This window comes from Neopelma chrysocephalum, unplaced genomic scaffold (assembly GCF_003984885.1).
Source record: "Neopelma chrysocephalum unplaced genomic scaffold, ASM398488v2 Primary Assembly neopelma1_96760, whole genome shotgun sequence".
Lineage (NCBI taxonomy): Eukaryota > Metazoa > Chordata > Aves > Passeriformes > Pipridae > Neopelma > Neopelma chrysocephalum.
Window position 1 is genome coordinate 878 of NW_020925404.1, and position 19,684 is coordinate 20,561.

At 46.3% G+C, this 19,684-nt stretch overlaps 1 protein-coding gene and 1 long non-coding RNA gene across 2 annotated transcripts; one reads left to right on the plus strand and one right to left on the minus strand.

Moving 5' to 3' along the window:
* Window positions 1-2,159: 2,159 nt before the first annotated feature.
* Window positions 2,160-19,678, minus strand: LOC113981751 (myosin heavy chain, skeletal muscle, adult). The gene is made up of 36 exons (XM_027709314.1): window positions 19,644-19,678; window positions 16,867-16,894; window positions 16,654-16,768; window positions 16,476-16,568; window positions 16,283-16,346; window positions 16,093-16,191; window positions 15,883-15,986; window positions 15,644-15,782; window positions 14,963-15,081; window positions 14,715-14,864; window positions 13,807-13,977; window positions 12,756-13,065; window positions 12,525-12,601; window positions 11,549-11,636; window positions 11,337-11,454; window positions 10,897-11,020; window positions 10,105-10,241; window positions 9,747-10,002; window positions 8,497-8,739; window positions 8,101-8,277; window positions 7,871-8,016; window positions 7,693-7,783; window positions 7,215-7,604; window positions 6,936-7,062; window positions 6,639-6,757; window positions 5,984-6,180; window positions 5,434-5,617; window positions 5,182-5,347; window positions 4,894-5,018; window positions 4,446-4,754; window positions 4,147-4,350; window positions 3,775-3,900; window positions 3,511-3,681; window positions 3,318-3,422; window positions 3,079-3,174; window positions 2,160-2,458 (listed from the first exon to the last, which is right to left on the minus strand). Exons 1-36 carry the CDS (start codon window positions 19,651-19,653, stop codon window positions 2,303-2,305), a joined length of 5,334 nt encoding a protein of 1,777 aa, XP_027565115.1. The 5' UTR covers window positions 19,654-19,678; the 3' UTR covers window positions 2,160-2,302.
* On the plus strand, window positions 10,957-15,992 carry LOC113981752. Its single transcript, XR_003538518.1, has 3 exons — window positions 10,957-11,045; window positions 13,415-13,416; window positions 15,982-15,992. It is a non-coding gene; the product is annotated as an uncharacterized LOC113981752 (long non-coding RNA).
* Window positions 19,679-19,684: the final 6 nt, after the last annotated feature.

Consider the following 19,684-nt stretch of genomic DNA (forward strand, 5'->3'; position numbering starts at 1 on the left):
AGAAGAGCCTCATTAAAAAACAGTTACATTTTTTACATGAAATACTTTCTCACACAAAATACAGCCTCTTTTTTGTGATATTATACTTATCCTCCCAGTGTCACTTTCTGTCCTAAAAATGACTCTTTAGTCTTGCTTGAGTGATGGAGCAGCAAGGAGGGAGTGTGCTATGAGTTATCAGCATCTTCCTGTATTTGCCAGGAGGAGTATGGTAACAGAGGATTTCTTCCTACTTGTTTATTTCCTTATGACAGTCTGCTTCCTTTCACAGGCTCCCAACCAAAGTTTAAAAGGTGCAGAGCAGCTTCTGCTTCCTCAGTTACCACGAAAAGCAGCACTTTATTATGCAGTAAACCCCCAGGCTTGTCAGACCTTTACCATATATATGGTGTTCACAAACTTAACCTGAAATAGGTTGACTAATAGTTGTGTGACTACTACACAGTTATTAAAACAAGATAAAACCACTTCAGGCTTAGAGAGGCCCTAAGATCATGCATTGTCAGGTCAATACAAACCCTCAAGGTTTTTATTATTGAAAAAAGTCACATTTATTGGTCTACAATAGTGGAGGTTTTAAGGAATTAAAGTATCTTAGCATAGAAAGAGAATGGTCAGGTATTCAGAAGTAAGTGTGAAAAGAGACAAACTGATGTCAAAAACAACATCAGAAAACAGTCAGGCTTGTATCTGCCATGGAGAATGAGTGCAAAGATTATAATGGAGTGAAAGAAATCTTAAGTCTACTAGGGAAACATACGAAGCTTTCTAACATACCACGGGAAGGAGGAGCTAGGCTGGTGTCACTACAAGGTGTAAGATGGATTTATAAGGTTCTTTGTGACTGAAAGCTGATCATCTCCGAAAAAACTCACTCTCATCACTCTTTCAGATAGCAATGACAGAGGCATGCTGTTTCTGCTTTCTCATCCTCACTACTGACAGCAGACCAAGCCTAAAATTACTAGTGTGTTGGTGAGTTTGCATCTTGGAGGCTGATAATTAAATACTCATTTGATAATTCTTTCTTAGCCCAACATGAGCTGTTGGGTGGAAGTTTCCAGCAGAGTGACCAAAACTCACTGGAAGCTCACTGTCCTTTGGAAGGAAAATCCATGCTATGACAGGGATTTCTACACACACTGACTGAGGGACCACTGACAACCTTCAGCACTTCCCAGGTAACCTCAAGGCCTCCAGTGGCAGGCTCTCCTTTGAAAGTTTGAAGAAGATTAAAGCTAAAGTTTTTGGAGATCCCCGACCTCAGGCCTGGGAATAGCCATGATCTGCATGCCATGCCTGAGTAAGCAGCTGAGAAATTCCCCTGCATTTGCTTTACACACACATACTCCCAACACACCTCACTTTCCCCCATAACCCCCTGTCCTCTACCTTCTGCCCTCTGCACTCTCCTGTTTCTTTTCATGTCAGAGCCAGTGAGAACATTGATCCCCCTCAAGCCTCCCCACACTGTGTTGATTTTAGAGTTCTGCTTTAAATGCCCATTCAGTTCTCTCCCTTCCTATCTTAAATCTCTGGGTATGTGCAATTGGTCTTCCTTGACCTTGTTTCTTTTTATTTTCTTTTTTTTTTACCATTGCTGAAAAACGAGCTGTTATTTTCACACAGTTATGCAGCACATGTGGCAAACCTTCCTCCTGATGGGCAATTGTCAGCTCAGAGTCCATCTCTTCACTAGTGACACTTCATTGTGTTTCTCTATCTGTGTTTTTAACTTTATTGAATTTTGTGTGCTATGTAATGGCACTGTTTGCAGGGTGTCATGGAAGCCTTCTGCAATTCTAACCTATCAGTCATTATCCTTAGTGCATGGAATAGCATAATTTCATTGGAAACATTGTGTTCCTTCCTGTTCAATGCTGCTCTGATTTACTTATTGTTGGAACAACATATGCCCCAGCACAAATAACTATTCTCTTTCATTTTGTGTCTTTCAGGATTATTTGTGTGAGTGAGAAGCTTTCTTTTGATCACTGGCTAAAGTGTTATAGAAGGGATAAGCAGTTAGAAACTAGATTACAAAAAGCTGTACCATGGCACAGGTACACAAAGATTTTATAAGGCAACACTCTGTACAAAGACTAATGGTGCTACAGATCTAACCTTTAAAACCAGAAACAAATGAAGACTATTGCCCATGATGTGCATCCAAATGAATCTACTCTTTATTCCTACATATTCCAACATACTGAGGGGGTTGCAAATATCAAATGTGGAAGAAAGTGACAGAGGGTTCACATTTTGTGCAGACCTCAGGTCACTTTGCTGCCTCGTGACATCCTCACTCTTCCTCTTCTATTTTCTTCCCATGCATGTCCCGGCTCTTCACTCGGAGCTTGTTGACCTGTGACTCTGCAATGTCAGCCCGTTCCTCGGCTTCCTCCAGCTCGTGCTGGATCTTGCGGAACTTGGAGAGGTTGACATTGGAGAGCTCCTCCTGTGTGGGGAGAGGGAGTTGGTGGTGAGGAGCCCGGGGCGGGGATTTCACTCCTCCTGCACCTCGGCCTTGTGGGGCTGCAGGTCTTCCCTGGGGGGAGGCACAAACCTCCATCCCCCTCCCACCACTGCTCACACGTCAGCTCACCCCGACCTCCTCATCCTCCCCTTCCCAGGACCCCTCTGGGAAAAGCATCACCAGGACTGTGTCATATGTGAAGAACAGCTTTGTCACTTGGATTTGTCACTTGTGCTCTTATTCTCCCACTACTTGCTGCCTGATTATCAGTGTCACTTATCAGGTTGAGAAAGATCCTGAAGCCTTCTGCTGCTGACTATTAGCAGAGATTCAGGAACATCTCAGTGAGTGGATGTGGCCCCTGGGTTTGTTTGCTCTGACCTCCTGCATGAAACAGGCTGTAGAACTTGCCTCAGTTCATCCCTGACTGCAAAGGGCCCAGACCTCACCAAGGCCTCATGACACAACAGCAAAACAGAGAGGCCAAGGCTGTTGTGTCTTGGGAGTTTCTTTCAAGCCCCTTTCCTGGTGTTCAGCCTCATTCAATGCCTGTGCTGCCCCAATGGAAGGTGGCCCTTGCCCATTCTTCCAGCAATACTTACAGCTTCCTCAGCCTGTCTCTTGTAGGATTTCACCTTCATTTGCAGCTTGTCCACCAGATCCTGCAGCCTGAGAACGTTCTTCCTGTCTTCCTCAGACTAGAGGAGATGGTAAGGAGGAAGGAGAATGAATTCTTGGTTCTGCATCACACAGGGTTAAGAAATCCCCTTGGGGATGGTGTGTGCAAAATGAGACTTGCTGTGAGAAAACTCTGTCAGGCCAAGGAGGCCTCCAGCCTTACCTGGTAGGTGAGTTCCTTCACCCTCCTCTCGTACTTGCGCACACCCTTCACGGCTTCAGCGCTGCGCTTCTGCTCAGCATCAACCTCCCCTTCCAGCTCCCGCACCTGCAATGAGAAGCCCATCCCTGCAGCTTCCCTGGGGGTGTCTCTCCAAGGGACGGGGTCCCTCATGCACCAACACAGCCCTACTCACCCTGGCCTCCAGCTTCTGAAGTTGTTTTTTGCCTCCCTTCAGGGCCAACTGCTCGGCCTCTTCCAGACGGTGCTGCAGGTCCTTCACCGTCTGGTCCAGGTTCTTCTTCATCCTCTCCAGGTGGGCACTGGTGTCCTGCTCCTTCTTCAGCTCTTCTGCCATCATGGCCGCCTGAGTGGAGCAAAAGGTCAAAGCCCTTGTGGGGCTGGAGACATTTTGGGGAGAATACATCCCCCGTCAGCAATGAAAGGAGCCCCGACTCACATCTGTGATGGCCTTCTTGGCCTTCTCTTCAGCATTGCGGGCTTCCTGGATCGTATCCTCCATTTCGCTCTGAATCTGAGAAATGTCTGTCTCCAGCTTCTTCTTGGTGTTGATCAAGCTGGTGTTCTGTGCAACAGGAAAGACAGGAATGGTGCTGTCAGTCCAAATGCCTGCACATCAAGGCCTGAAAGTGCAAGTAGGGTTTAGGAAAGTCTTTAATATAAGAGACTTGCATTAAACTGGGCATTGAGGGCTGGCTGGAGGGACAGCACATTTCATCAAGTGTTTACACAGTAATCACTTACAAGGTGCGGGACATTCTCTCTCTTTTTTATCCCTTGTGGATGGGATTAATTTCCAGCAGTGCCTGACCTGGGTATGGAGGAGCTGCGCACGTTCAGTGGCATCCAGGAGCTCCTGCTCAGCCGCTTTCCTCGACCGCTCCGTCTGCTCCAGGGCTGCCCGTAGCTCCTCAACTTCAGCCTGCAGCAGGTTTGCTCTGCGCTCCACCATGGCCACCTGCTCCTTCAGGTCATCCTGGGTCCTGAGAGCATCGTCCAAGTGTAGCTGGGTGTCCTGTAAGAGAGACAAGAGGAATTACAAGGCATCGGTGTGCGCTTGAGGGCCAAAAATATCAGGGATCTCTCTATCTGCAGCTTTGCTGAACAGACCTTGAGCACGGCCTGTGTGTTTCTCAGGTTCTTTTGTGCCTCGGCAGCCTGGCGGTTGGCATGGCTGAGCTGGATCTCCATTTCATTCAGGTCTCCCTCCATCTTCTTCTTCAGCCTCAGGGCTTCATTCCTGCTCCTGATCTCAGCATCCAGGGTGCTTTGCATGGAGTCTACAACTCGGAGGTGGTTCCTCTTCAGCTGGTCGATCTCCTCATCTTTCTCTGCTATCTTCCTGTCAATCTCAGACTTCACCTGGTTGAGCTCCAGCTGCAGGCGCAGGATCTTCCCCTCTTCATGTTCCAGAGAGGCCTGGATATTCAGCAGGAGCAGTGACTTAGACAACCGCTTACTTTCTAAGCAATCTTTAACGGGGGTCTTAATGAAACCTAGGCTTCTTTTTCTACCACATCTCCAAAAAATTTACAATAATTATTAGCAGTGTATGTACCTCAGCTTCCTCCAGGGAGGCTTGCAGTTCAGATTTCTCTTGCTCAATTTGCTTCTTGACTTTCTCCAGCTCATGAATTGCCTTTCCTCCCTCCGCAATCTGCTCCGTGAGGTCGGAAATCTCCTCTGTGGGAACAAAGACCAATGGCTTGCTCAGGCCCAGAGCAGAATGGGAAGGGCCCTGTCCCACCAGGGTGACAGGCATCCTTGCAGAGCTGCAGGCACAGACCCCGCAGCAATGCTCAGCTTGTGAGAAAGCCCATCCCGGAGCAGAGGGCCAGGGACTTACGCTGCAAGTTCTTGTTCTCCCGCTTCATTGTTTCCAGGTGGTCCAAGGACTCCTCATAGGCATTCTTCATCTTAAACAGCTCCGTGCTGAGGGAGCGAGACTCCTTCTGGGAGGCCTCCAGCTCAGCCTGCGTTTCCTCATACTTCTGCTTCCATTCTGCCAGGATCTGAAGAGAAACGGGGCGTGAGTAGGGATGTGGCCATCCCGGGGGGAGGCTGTGCCCAGGAGTCCCAGGGCTGGAGCCCAAAAGACCTTGTCAAAGTTCTTCTGCTTCTTGTCCAGAGCAGCGCAGGCAGCATTGGATCGCTCCACATCAATCATCAGGTCCTCCACTTCATTCTGCAGCCTCTGCTTTGTCTTTTCCAGGGAGGCACACTTGGCATTGACAGCTTCGACGTGTTCCTCTGCATCCTGCAGGCGCTGTGCCAGCTTCTTCCTGGGAGGAGATGAGCACAGTGGCAGCTTAGAGCTTAGAAGGGAGTCAGTTCTGCACTGCCATGAGAGGGTAGTTGGCCACGTTGGGGGTTTTGAGCTGAGCACTTTTCACAGATCCTAAAGGATCTATCCTTTCTGTGTCCAAAAACCTATGGTGGATTTAGGCTTGTCTTTGCACTTCTAGCCCTAAAGCCTATGCTTTCCTTTCCAAGATACATTTTCTTCCTCCTCCCCTCTGTCCACTTTGCACACAAAGACAGTACATCCCTGCCATCATCCCAGCCCTGTCTCAACTCACTCAGAGATTCCCATTTCCCTTGACCGCTCTCAGTCTCTGCAGTCATTTCTCATCCCACTCCCCACGTACTTGGCCTCCTCGAGCTCCTCCGTGCGCTGAATCGCGTCCGTCTCGTATTTGGTTCTCCACTGGGCCACTTCGCTGTTGGCCTTGGACAGGGCGCGCTGCAGCTCCCCCTTGGCTTCCTGCTCCTCCTCATATTGTTCCCGGAGCAAGTCACAGTCGTGGCGAGCGGACTGCAGGGCGTGGGCCAGGGCGTTCTTGGCCTGTGGGGACATGGGGGTGTGTAACTCCAACACTTGTCTTGAGATGCCTCTTGGCAGTGAAATTAGAATGAACCTCTAATTAGGCAAATACAGAGCTGGCATCTGATGGGGCCCTTATTGATGTGTCTGGAGGATCAGGACATATTAGTGACAGGTGCTCTGGGGACAGTAATCAGCTGTTTGTGTAAATGTTTTGACATGTGTGGTTGAATCCTGTCTTAGAGAGGATCATCAGAATGGCAAGAAAGCCTTGTGGAGGACTTCCTCCAGCTTCGAAAGCATCACACATCCTTCCCTCTCCAGCTCACAAGTAGAGGTTTGTGTATTATTGGTGTTCCCTCCAGTCCTACAGGTGTTTGGGGAAAGAACATGGAACCAGTCTTGGGTCAGACTCTAGGATTCTCCAGATCCTATATCCAGGGGTGGTCCAGGCTGTGGACACTAGGGTGCTTCCATACCTTGATTTCTTCCTCTAGATGCCTCTTTAGTTCCTCAATCTGTTGGGTAAATCCTTGCTTGCCCCTAGACAGCTGAGAAATCAGAGCATCTTTTTCCTCCACCTGGCGGGAATATTCACCTGGGAAGGGTAAAGGGAAAAAAGGGAACCAGACTATTAATCCTGTGACCCTTTCTGCCTGTAAAGCCATGTAACCAGGAGTGGCCTGAGAGGTTATACCAGTTGTCACGTTGCACCCAAAGGTGTGCTCATGGCGTGCAGGTCCTCCCATTGCACTTCAGGAATGAGGATGTCTCACCTGACTCTGTCTGCAGACGAGCTCTTTGTGTATTGAGGTCATTGATCATGCGCTGATTCTGCTCCTCCTTCGTTTTTAACTCACTCAGCTGATCTTCCAGTGTGCGACACATCTTCTCCAGGTTTGCCTAGGGAGCAAACACAGGGAAGGGAAGGAGATGAACGCCTGCACTCTGCCTCGTTCTCACAGCAGGGATATTGTCTATGGGAATGTGGCTGGTAGATGCAGCCTTTGTGCCACACCTTGGCCCTGCGAGCATGTTCTACTGCAATTCCATACCTTGGCTTTGGAGACAGACTCCATGTTACTGGCCAAGTCATCAATCTCCATCTTGAGCTCACTCTTCTCCTTCTCCAGCTTCTGCTTGACGCGCTGCAGGTTGTCGATCTGCTCCCCCAGCTCAGCTGTGCTGTCCGCGTGCTTCTTGCGCAGGGCGGCAGCCGTGGCTTCGTGCTGCAGCGTGGCCTCTTCGAGGTCCCGGCGCATCTTCTGGAATTCTGCCTCCCGCTTCTTGTTCATCTCCACCTGAGCTGCCGTCGCCCCTCCTGCTTCTTCCAGGCGCTCGCTGATCTCCTCCAGCTCCCTGGACAGGTCAGCCCGATGCTTCTCTGCTTTAGCGCGAGAGGTTCGCTCGGCCTCGATTTCCTCCTCCAGTTCCTCAATACGGGCCTGGAGAACACGAGGGACCCTTCACACCCGTGCCCTCCTCCTCCCTGAGCCGAGCCTGGGGCAGGCAGGCAAAGGAGCAGATACTTGCCTGCAGCTCCTTGATCTTCTTCTGTAGTTGCATGCCCAGGGCTTGTTCATCCTCGATTTTGCTCTGGATCTGGCTGATTTCAAAGTCTTTCCTTTGGGCAAAGCAAAGTGGGTTACAGCTCAAAGGAAAAAGACAAGAGCTGCAGCCCAGCACGGAGGTGCCCCAGGGCCACACTTACTTCTTCAGTTTCTCATCCAGCTGCTGCTTATCATTCTCCAGATCCATGATGCTGTCCTGGGCCAGCTTCAGGTCTCCTTCCAGTTTCCTCTTGGCTCTCTCCAGGTCCATGCGCAGTTTCTTCTCTTGCTCCAGGGACCCTTCCAGCTACACAGAACAAGGCCATCAGTGCTCCACCAGCCAGCTCGAACTCCATACCTGTCTGTTCCTGCTCTGTGTCCGTGTGCTTACATCGTCCACTTGCTGCTCCAGCTTGGTCTTGGCTTTGGTCAGTGTATTGACTTTGTCCTCTTCTACCTGCAGGTCATCCAGGGTCTGCTGATGGGCCTCTTGGAGGGCTTTCTTCTCTTTTGTCAGCTTGGCAATGGTCTCGTCCAGGGCTGCCATCTCCTCTGTGAGGTTTTTCACCTACAAATATGAGCAATTATCAAAATTCAGTTGAAAGCTTGCTTGGTGACTCAGGGAAATCCTCCCTCTGCTGTGCTTAGCCAGAAATTGCACTTTTCTTTTCACTGCTTAGGTCAGGCCCAGCTCATGCACTCAAAAGCCAACATGTCCTTAGGTTGCTCCTTTGCTCCTAGAAACAATGATTTTTTGACCCCTTAATGTGACTCCCTGTGTGTGTACCTTGTTTTCAGTGGCGTGTTTTTCCTTCTCCACCTTGGCCAGTGTTAGCTCAAGGTCATCAATATCTTTCTTCAGCTCTGAACATTCATCCTCCAGTTTTCTTTTCTTGGCTGTCAGCTCAGCATTGATTTCCTCCTCATCCTCAGCCCTTTCAGTCACCTCTTTAATTTTGGCTTCCAGTTGGATTTTGGTTTTGATGAGCTGGTCACACCTTTCCTCAGCATCAGCCAGGCTATCTGCTTCCTGGTGGGGAGACAGAATTTTGTGAGTTGTAGTATTTTGAACTTTCTGTGCTCTGTCTTTTGTATCACTGAGTAGGCTTGTGTTAAAATGGGAGCTGAACCTGACTTTCAAGTCCAGCAACTGGAAGATCTTGACTGGTGTTTACTGTAAACCTTGTCATTTGGAATCAATATTTATTCTATATTTTCTGTGTTTCCTAAATACACCTCGCTGGTTGAGTGCCCATGACAATGCTTCGTAGCACAAACACAAAAGCACAACCGAACAGTGGTTACTTCCATCACTAATTTTGTCAGGAGCAAGGGCTTAGTGTTTTTTTTTTTTTCTGATGGAAAATGCATCTAGCAGCTTTTTCTTTTTAATTGTCTCAACAAAAGTCTTAAAATATTTGGGATGTAATGGCTTTTACTTTTCTGACAATAAATTAGTTGAGAAAGGTATTTATTACTTTCCTACAGGTATTAAAATTGCTGCAAGACCAATAAAGTTCTTGCCCTCATCTACATCTGTGGCTTCTTTAAAGACCACATCAAGCATTTCCTTAACTAGTTGATCAGTTCATTTGGTGTCAAGAAACTGCCTTTTCCTAATTGAGTTTGAATGGGAAGTATCTGTGTTTCTGAAAGTAATCAAGGCCTTCTAGTGTAGCTGTAGATGGGGAAAGTGTGTGCTTCCCTGGTTTGCCTTTACTGCATTAGACAGAAACACTTCTTTGAAAGCTGAGATCTTTCCCTTCCAGTTCAGAACTCTCAGATGTGCAGCACATGTTGGCTGGTGTTTCATGGCTCTTTCCTCAGACAGCAGGAATGGTGAGTGTCATGTGAGGCTGCTATAGGTCTCACCCTGCCCATGCCAGTGCCTGTTTCCTCAACGTTACAGTGCCTTAGAGGGTGTGATTTAGACTGTTTTCTACTATCCATCAGTTCCTGCAAGTTACTGCGTAGGATAAGATGCCTTCTGACAGTTTATCATTCTTTTTCCAGGGAGAAACAAACAGTGATACTCACAGCCTGCACTTGGAGCTGCAGGTCATTTTTCTCCTGCACCAGTGCTACCATTTTCTCCTCCAGCTCCTTCCTCTTTGCCTCTGACTTTGCAAGTTCTTCCTTGGTTTTCTCAAACTCTTCCTTCATGTTGGCCATCTCCTTCTCAGACTCTGCACTCTTCAGCAAGGGCTTGATCTTGAAGAACAGCTTCATCCAGGGCCAGTGTTTGACATTCATGAAGGAACGAACGTTGTACTGGATGCAGAAGATGGACTCTCTGAAATGAAATTCATGTGATTATTACACAGCTCTGCTTTGATTAATTTAAACTTCATTAGCCAAATACCATGAGAATTAACTAAATTTTAGAAAAGTCTACCTCCTTTCCACCATTTTCTTATACTCCACTCTCATCAGGAAGCCCCTGCACCTGGCCTGTGTGCGAGTGATGATTTCTGCCAACTTGTCATCTCTCATCTCCTCCAGGAGTCCCAGCAGCCCAGCTTTGAAGAACACCTTGAGAGAGGAAATGGTACAGCATGTCATTGTGAGGTAGTACAGGCTAAACACACAGCGTCTTTCAGTATCCTGACAGACCTTAATGGCCATGACCAGCATCACCTTGGGCCTTCTCCCATGCCCTCTGTCCAAGGGCTTAGAGCTTCCCATAGTCTCAGACCTAAGCGTTCAGTCCCTGTCTGAGCTATGTGTCATGAGTACTGTTTCCAGTTCAGCCACAGCCTCAGCCACCCCCACGCCTGATCATGGACCCCAGTGAGCTCTACCATGACCTGCTCACTTACTTCCTGGCTTGATATTAAACATATGTCATTGCTATGTATAGGTCCATGAATTAAAGAATAGGGCCTTGCCTTGTTAGCCTACCTATACCTGACCCTGCCAAATCGTGAAAACCAAGGCTTTATGGCTTCACCTCAGACCCTCCTTATTGTAACAAACCTGCCTGATGACCTGGACTCCTGATTGAATCTGACTACCACTCCCAGGTCATCCTCATTTGCCTTGATTGAGTACAGTGGTGCTGGGCACTTCCTGATTGAGGCCTCCCCCTGTCAGCTCTGGTACATTATTGTGCTGTGCCCCATCCCCCTGGCAGAGCAGCCCACCCTCACTGCTTTTGACAAACTTTTAACACAGGTCTTGTTTTTACCTTGGTGTGACCAAATTTGTACTGGGTGTGGTCCACATCAATGGACCCAAGGAGCTTCTCAGAAGCCTTCTTGTTGTCCATGAACTGTCCCTCTGGGATGGCACTGGCATTGAGTACTCTGTATCTGCAGAAGAAAACATGAAGAAATTGTCAAAACCACTACTGTGATTGAACCCCCAGCCTTCTAAGACTGTCCCATTGAACAAATCTTATGCCTGGAGACAGTTCAATTCAGGATTTGGGGATTGTTTTTAATATATAATACTACTTCTAAGTACAAGAGAATCCTGATCTCAGCAATGCCCTGCCATCATGAACTGATGGTGAAACATTTCTATATTGCTGTTCACTACCAATTTAAAGTACGAAGTTTAAAGTATATCACAATATTCAGGCTCTTCAGCTTGGTCTGAATGGGCAGAAAAGTGCAGTGCTCTTACCTCTGTTTGAAGTCAGCATAGAGGACTCTGCTGGGGAACCCTTTCCTGCAGATCCTGATCCCTTCCAACACGCCGTTACAGCGCAGCTGGTGCAGCACCAGCTCGTGCTCCATGGCACCTGACAAAGACCAGCATTAGTGACTACCCTGCTCTTGGACACTCAGGAAAGGAGCTTCTGCTGCTCAAGTTTTCCTCCTCTTGGGTGTCCTTACCAGGTGTTTTTGTTTCATTTGGGATGATGCACCGTACAAAGTGAGGGTGGGTGCTCCTCAGGTTGGCCATCAGCTTGTTTAAATTCTCCTGTGAGATCATCAAACAAAGTTTATATTATTAAGTGTAAGCACTGGAATCTTAACAGAGGATGCATCAAACTGGGAGTTTCAGGTTGCAAACTTGTCTTCTCTAAAACAACTCTCAGAAGTCCCAAAGGGAAAACTGGAAATAGAAACAAATTTTTGGGTTTGAAATTCTTTTATAGAATAATGGTTAGTATTACTTTTCCTTGACCTCCTCATCCAAACACAGGGCTGCTATTTCACAGTTTTCCTTTGAGCTGGTAATTCTTGTGGTTTATATTTGGGCAATTAAAGAAAATCACACATACTCTTGGTTAAGCATGATTTGACAGTTAAGTAAGTTCTTTCCAAATGGATGCAATATGTCTGCAACCCATGCAAAGTGACTCTTCTAGTAGTAATTCAGTCTCAAACCTTTAAGACGTAACTCAAAACTGACCTCACAAGCCAATTATTTAGTGTAATTTAACCTTCACTCTCTTTCCACATTGAAATCAAATCATTGCCTTATAATCTTAGGGTAATTTCATCTTTGCTTTTGATGTTTGTTCTATTACTTTCAAATTTTACAATGAGTCAACACTGAAAATCTGCATAGATACAACAAAACAGGTCAAGGAAATATATCTGAATTCTGTGGAGAGGATTTTAAGGAATTTAGCTGATATGTTTTTCACTTCTATCTAAGTAGGTGAACTTAGCCATTTGGATATTTTCACAGAATTTTCAAAGATGGATGTGGCATTGCAGACAAAAAGTCTGTAATTTACAAGAATGGAAAAGGAAGGATTTTAAAGGATGACAAGGGTTATGTCCAAAATGCAAACAGATCTTTCAGATTCAGAAAAAAATTGCTTTCCATCTGCAAAGACTTAATGAATATTAAACTTACCCTGAAAAGAGCTGAGACAGTCTGGAAAGAAGAACCCTTCTTCTTGCCTCCTTTCTTGCCACCACCACCACCACTGTCTGTGCATCAAAGTAAAAAAAGAAAAGTATTAGAATGTGGATATTGCAATGAGGAAATAAAGAACACAAAGTAACTTTACAATTTTAGTGTTTGTGGCTTTAAATCTGAGAAAATTTTGTCCCACACTGACAACAGAATTTTCACTGAACTGACCTGCATCTGCTCCACCATAGCTGGCAAAGAGTAAGGCCAAGGTCTTCACAGATGATTTCTGGTACAGCCCAATGACAGTTTCATTCAGGGGGTCCTTGTTCTTCTCCAGCCACCCAGTGATGTTGTAGTCCACTGTGCCAGCGTAGTGCACCAGGGAGAAGTGGGCCTCAGCCTTGCCTTTGGCAGGTTTGGGCTTCTGGAAGTTGTTGGACTTGCCCAGGTGCTGGTCATAGAGCTTGTTCTTGAAAGAGGTGTCAGTTGCCTTGGGGAACATGCACTCCTCTTCCAGGATGGAGAAGATGCCCATGGGCTGGAAGGTATCACAGGAAATGACAAATAAAGATGATAATGGAAATGTCCAAGGCCACATTGGATGGGACACTGACCAACCTGATCTAGGGCAAAGTGTCCCTGTCTCTGGCAACCCAGACCACTCTGTGATGCTATGACAGTGACAAGAAGCCTGTGCTATGAACATCAAAGGTACTACTGGGGTGCCGTAGCATCTCAGCCTGGATGAGGGCCTGGCTTTGTCAGGAGTTGTTCTCAGGCAGGGAGCTTATTTCTGCCTTCCCTTTGCCTCCCTGCAGCCAATCTTCATGGAACTGGTAAGGATGTCTGTCCAGTGCACATTGGACTTGGTGCAGAATTAGAGGGAGCAGTGCTAAACAGAAACATAATTGGGAAAAGAGACACAAGAGGCCCTGTGGTTGTGGGAGGCCCGGTGAGATAATACTTATTGCCCAGATTTGTCTGTGGACTTCAGATTTGAGCCTTCAAAGGAAAAAGAAAAGGAGAATGACTCCGCTTTGTTTTAAAAGCACTCTCACTCTTGGCGGGAGTCCAGGCTACTTTTCCAAGCTTGAAGACCAGAAAATGCAGGACTGATGACACAGAGGTGCATTTCCCCATTTCTCTTTCCCAGACTAAACTAAATTTCAGTGCAAAATATTTTGCTTAACTGATGCTGCATGTCTGGCTCTGAGCTGAACCTGCCTCAGAAACATCACATAATTCCAGCATTCATCATACACGTGTATGGGAGAGGTACCTTCTCAATGAGCTCAATGCAGGCAGCCAGGTCCATCCCAAAGTCAATGAACTCCCACTCAATTCCCTCCTTCTTGTACTCCTCCTGCTCCAGCACGAACATGTGGTGGTTGAAGAACTGTTGCAGTTTCTCATTGGTGAAGTTGATGCACAGCTGCTCAAAGCTGTTGAACTGCCCAAAGCAAGGAAAAGTGCACAGGTTCTCAAAGTGTGCCAAACACCACAGGCCTTTGCTGGCATTCTCCTAAGGCTGGTTGAAGTTCCCCAGCTGAAACACCAACCCCAACCCTAATGTCCCAGCCTGTGTTTCCTTAGCAGGGCTTCTATTGTACCACTCCCTGGCCTTGAAGGATTTTTTTTATCATTACCTCTGAAATCAAGCTACAATTCTTTTTCCCTGTGCTACTCAACAGCAAATCCTTTGGTAACCTCAGCTGCTCCATCGGGTATGTGTTGCAGGTCTCTGACCTCCTGGACAGCGGAAACCTCCTCCGTGTCCCACCCAAGGATTTCTCTGCCCTCACATCAATAGTCTGGGGGTTTCTGTGCTCAGGAAACATGCTGGGAGCTTGCCCATGGCACAGCCTTTCCTTGGTTTCCCAAGAGCACCCAGCCCTTTGGCCCAAAGCTGTGTGAGTCTTAGTCCTCGAGCTCTCTCTCTGTTTGCAAAGCCTGAGACCTTTGTGAGCTCACGAGCCTCTGTTTGCCAGAAAGGCAATGTTAGAATTGGTGTTTGTCAGCAAAGCCATTTGAGGGGGCTACAGTGACAGAGAAGAGGGAGGGATTCCTAGAAAACATCAGATGAGAAGGATAAACTTTTGAATCCTCTCAAAAAGAAGTGTGTGTCTGAGTCCTCATGACCCCTCCTCGTTCCTCGCTTGACTAGGATGTCAAATCCTTGTTCCTTACATCAAAGATCTCGAAGCCAGCAATGTCCAGCACACCAATGAAGTACTGCCTGGGCTGCTTCGTGTCCAGCTGTTGGTTGATGCGAACAACCATCCACAGGAACATCTTCTCAAACATAGCCTTTGCCAGGGCACCCACTGAATTGTTCACCTAAAGCAGAGGAGACAGGACCAGAGTTCCCTCCCGGGGTCACAGAAGAATGCTCATGTACTCCCTCAAGCCATGCATGGTCAACCTGCAGATTTTACCTGTGTCACGTTTTGACCTTTGGTCACATACTCATTCCCAACCTTGACTCGGGGATAACACAAGGCCTTCAGAAATTCAGCTGAGTTAAGACCCGTCAAGTAGGCAGCCTTGTCAGCCACTAGAGATGGGGAAAGGAAGAGAAAAGTATTTCATGGATGGTGTTCATATTTTAGGAATGGAAGAGCATTTAATCCCATACAGAAAGCTTGGGAAGGAATTTGAATTGTGCAAGCTAATGATGGCCTTCTTGAAAGCAAGAACAGGTATGGTTTAAACCTGAAATTTCCCAGAAGAACCCTAAAAGCCTCTAGTAATGCATGAGGTGAGCATGAGCCACATTCTTTTATTGTGGTAAGTAGATTTCTGGGTAGCAAAAATTATTTAACCAAAAATATAATTGGATATCATGGCATCTTAATGGTTGAAGCTATTCGAGAGAGAGAGAGTCATATTGCGTGTTGAAGTTCCTGCTTTCAAGCTGTGTCTGTTGGATAGAATAAGGGAATTTCCTATGGCTGAGAAAACACCTCTGCATTTAGATGGACTATATACAAAGATGGGTTTCTCAGTGTTGTATGTGGAGACTCAACCCAACAGAGGTCTGTCTTTGGAGGCTTAACACATCATCTCTGGAGACAGACAAGTGCTTTGAACAAATCAGTCACTGAATTTGCTGATACCTTCTGTGCCATCAGGCTCTGCCTGCTCCTCTCGTTGTTTCTGCTTGAACTTCAGGTTCCCATAGTGCATGACAGCCCCTGTCAGCTTGTAGATGGCTGTTTTCTCATCAGGAGTAAAGCCCAGGATGTCAATGGCACTCTGCAATAAAAAAACATGAATTCAAATACATGTCCTTAGTGGGTCAGCGATGTCACCCTCGAGATATGCACAGTAGAGACCTTTTTGCTGTGTTACTCACATCTGTTGCCATCAGCTCCTCCTGGTCATCAATGCTGGGAACAGTGACCTCCCCTTGACTCACATAGTGGAAATCATAAGGGTTGGTGGTGATGAGGAGCATGTCTGAAAGCAGGAAGAGGCAAGGCACAGGTTTAGTTTTGGTAAGCAAGTGATAGAGGGAAGTGTTGCTCAGGGTTCATCCTCAAAAAGCCATAATGCTCCTTCCTACCAATTAGCTCTGGCTTCTTGTTGGACATGATCTGATAAAAGATGTGGTAGCTTCTTTCCGCCTTGAGCTGGAAAGTGACTCTGGACTTCTCCAGCAGATCTGCCCAGGAAGGTAGAAAGAGTTAGCACAGCAATGCACATGGAGGTGGGAATTTGGGAGGGGATGGGACCAGTCCAAGAGAGTCTCTTACAAGTTTCAATGTCAGCAGAAGCCAGTTTGCCTGTGGCCCCAAAGTGGATTCTGATGAATTTGCCCTGTTAGGGAGAAGCAACAACATTTGAATCTGGATGTTTTCCTCTGACATCTCCTTTACATGGAGACCTGCTCAGGCATCACTTGTCCTGCCATGAGAGGGAGAGATTTTGTCCAAGTCACCAACTCACAAAGCGCGAGGAGTTGTCGTTCCTCACGGTCTTGGCGTTTCCAAAGGCCTCCAGCAGTGGGTTGGCACTGATGATTTGATCCTCAAGCGTTCCCTGCAGGGGGAAAATTATTCATGGACTGTGTTGAGTTGACAGGGCAATGACGGCCCAAGTGTCCAGTCTGTTCTTCCTGACTCACCTGCATTTTGCCTGATGTCTGCTCCTCCTTCTTCTTGTCCCCACTGGCTGCAATTGTTGCAAAGTACTGGATGACACGCTTTGTGTTCACAGTCTTCCCGGCACCGGATTCTCCGCTGTCAGAGCAAGGAGAGAAGCAGAGAGCGTGTGGTCAGGCAGGAGGGGCCCTGGCCCTGGGCAGCCCCTCAGGGACCCGAGCAGGGGGTGTACGTACGTGATCAGGATGGACTGGTTCTCCCGATCTGGGGAAGAGGCAGAAAAATGATTACAAAAAGTGTCATGAATATCCTTGATAAAAATATTCCTGTAACTTTTAGAAGTTGCACTGGCAATAGGCAGATAATTCCTTTCAAAAGCATACCTATCTTCACTCCTACTTCTTTTTTAATATTTCAATGTTCCCAACTGCAGCTGGGAAGCTGATATGTCAGCCCTGATATGCTTGGCAGGTGTAGCAAATGTGCTTCTTTTTCTGGATATTCTCTTCATGTCAACGTGCTCATTTTCTTTATGAAAATGATTTCAACAAAGGAGCAGTTTTGTAGAATTGCTGATTAAAAGATCTGTCAGCCAGCTGAGGTGAACTGGATCATGTGTTTCTCATAAGCTTTACAACACAAGCAACAACTACTCCTGATCAGTCCACAAGCCCCTTAAATAGTTTTTATGTCAGTAGCCAGTTGACTGTTGCAAAAAGAAAATCATGGAAACTTCATAAATCTTTACCAGAACAGTGTCTCATGCTCTAGAATACTGAAATTTTGATACTTCCAGACCTCAATTTGATGTTTGTGTGTGCAGTAGCTTGGGCTGAGTTTCCTTTCCAGAATTTTGCTTGGTTGCTTTTTTAACCCATGCTCACCTCTTTTTGTGTTGCTTCAACTTTTATCATTTGATCTGCTGCATTTTTTAACTATTTAATGATGAAGGAAAAAAATGTTCCTCATGGTGAGCTTGTTTTTTCCTGTATTCTGTCTTGTATATTCACCTTCTCTATGCCATGCATAACTTTATAAAGTAGCAAAAATCATTTTTCTACAGTTACCAGTGCAGACATCCTATTCTACCTTAGGGAAGCCTTTTCATCTTCATCTTGACCTCTTCCATTTGACAACGTTCTTTTGTGAAGAAGGAAGGCTGGAAATGCACACAGCACACAGGGTGCAGATACTCCTTTGTAACAGCCATGATATAATGATGCTTTCTGTTTTGGTCTCTACTTCTTGCTCAGTGATCTTCAATTGCCAACTTTTTATTTCATACATTTATTATCATTGAGACCAAATGTTTGAAGCAGCATTTAAGGATATTTATAACAGAAGCAGCAGTTCTCATCAATGAGGGTTTTTTTTTCCCAGTGTCAATTGTTTTACACTCTTGTTCACAAAAATTTGTTGCACCATCACTGAATAAGAACTTAATGTCATAAAGTCCCCTTGAAATTCTTCACTGTTTGACTGCATCTTTACTGACCTGAAGGACTTAGTCAAATCAGAAATATTGTCATAATTTCCAGATCATTTTAAAAAATGTTGAACAGTTTAAGGCCCAGAACAGATTCCTGTGCGATTTCATTCATTAAATCTTTGCACTATGAAAACTGTAAAAAATATTTTTACTATGTCTTCCATATTTTTAAGCAGTTCTTTTGGAATTTTCTCAATTCTATAACTATTAGTGAATGCAAGTATAAAAAATATGTTAAGAATAGCTGCTTTACAGCTGTACTGAAGTATTTAATTGAATTCAGATTACCTCGACCAGCTCTCCTTTGTTAAAATAATCAGCAGTTTTGTAAGGCAAGACTTGTCTTTTAAGAGTGCACCTTTTTTCTGTATGTTCATAAGTCACATAAATTGACGTGCCCGGTAGTTGATTTAGAAACTGCTGGTGGTTTGACTTCTACAGAAATGAATCTTACTGGGTGTACTGCTGGCTTGTGGACAGCTTGTTTTCCAGCAGGACCCCCAGGCCCCTCGCAGAGCTGCTTTCCCCCCAGATCAGCCCCCAGCCTGTGCTGGTGTACGGGGTTGTTGCTTCACAGGTGCAGGGCTCTGCACCCACTTGTGTTGAATTTCAGACAGGTCCTCTCTGCCCATCTCTATAACATGCACAGCCCTCAGGGAAATCAGCCACTACTCCCAGATTTGTGTCATCAGCAAACTTGTTTAGAAGGCACCTACCCCCTCATCCAAGTCATTGAGGAATTAAACAGTGCTGGGCCCAGTATTGACCCGTGGGGGACACCACAGTTGACAGACCTCCAACTAGACTCTGAGCCACTATTGAAGCCCTCTGAGACTTGCCATTTTGACAGTACTCAATCCACCATCTACTTGTCCAGCCTGCTCTTCCTGAGCTTGCCTATGAGGATATCATAGGCAACAGTGTCAAAACCCTTGCTGAAGTCCAGGTAGACAACATCCACTGCTCACCCTCACCCCTCCGTGCAGTTGTCCCAGTGTAGAAGGCAATCAGGTCAGGTAAGCATGATTTCCATTTGGTGAATCCACGTTGACTACTTCTGACCATCTTCTTGTATTCCTCATTCTTAGAGATGGCCTCTAGGATGAGCAGTTCTAACACCTTTCCAGGGATTAACGTGAGGCTGACAGCCCTGCAGTTCGTCGGATCCTCCTTTTTGCCCTTTTTGAAGACTCTTGTGACATTTGCTTTTTTCTGGTCCTCACAATCCTCTCCAGACTGCCATAACCATTCAAAGATGAGTGAGAGAGGCCAAGATGTGGTGTCCTCCAGTTCCCTCAGAGTTCACAGGTCCATCCCATCAGGGCCCAGGCATTTGTGGATGTCAGGTTTGACTAAATGGTCTCTAACCCAATCCTCAACCAAGGGAAAATCTCACTATTTCCAATGATGAGAAAGCATGACCCTCACAACAACATTAAACTAGACTATGCAGTGAAAAGACTTTTTTTTCTCTTCTGCAAGTGTTCACAGCCAAGTAGTTTTAAAGAAAACCGAGTAACTCACCAGTCAGCATGAACTGATAGGCGTTGTCAGAGATGGAGAAG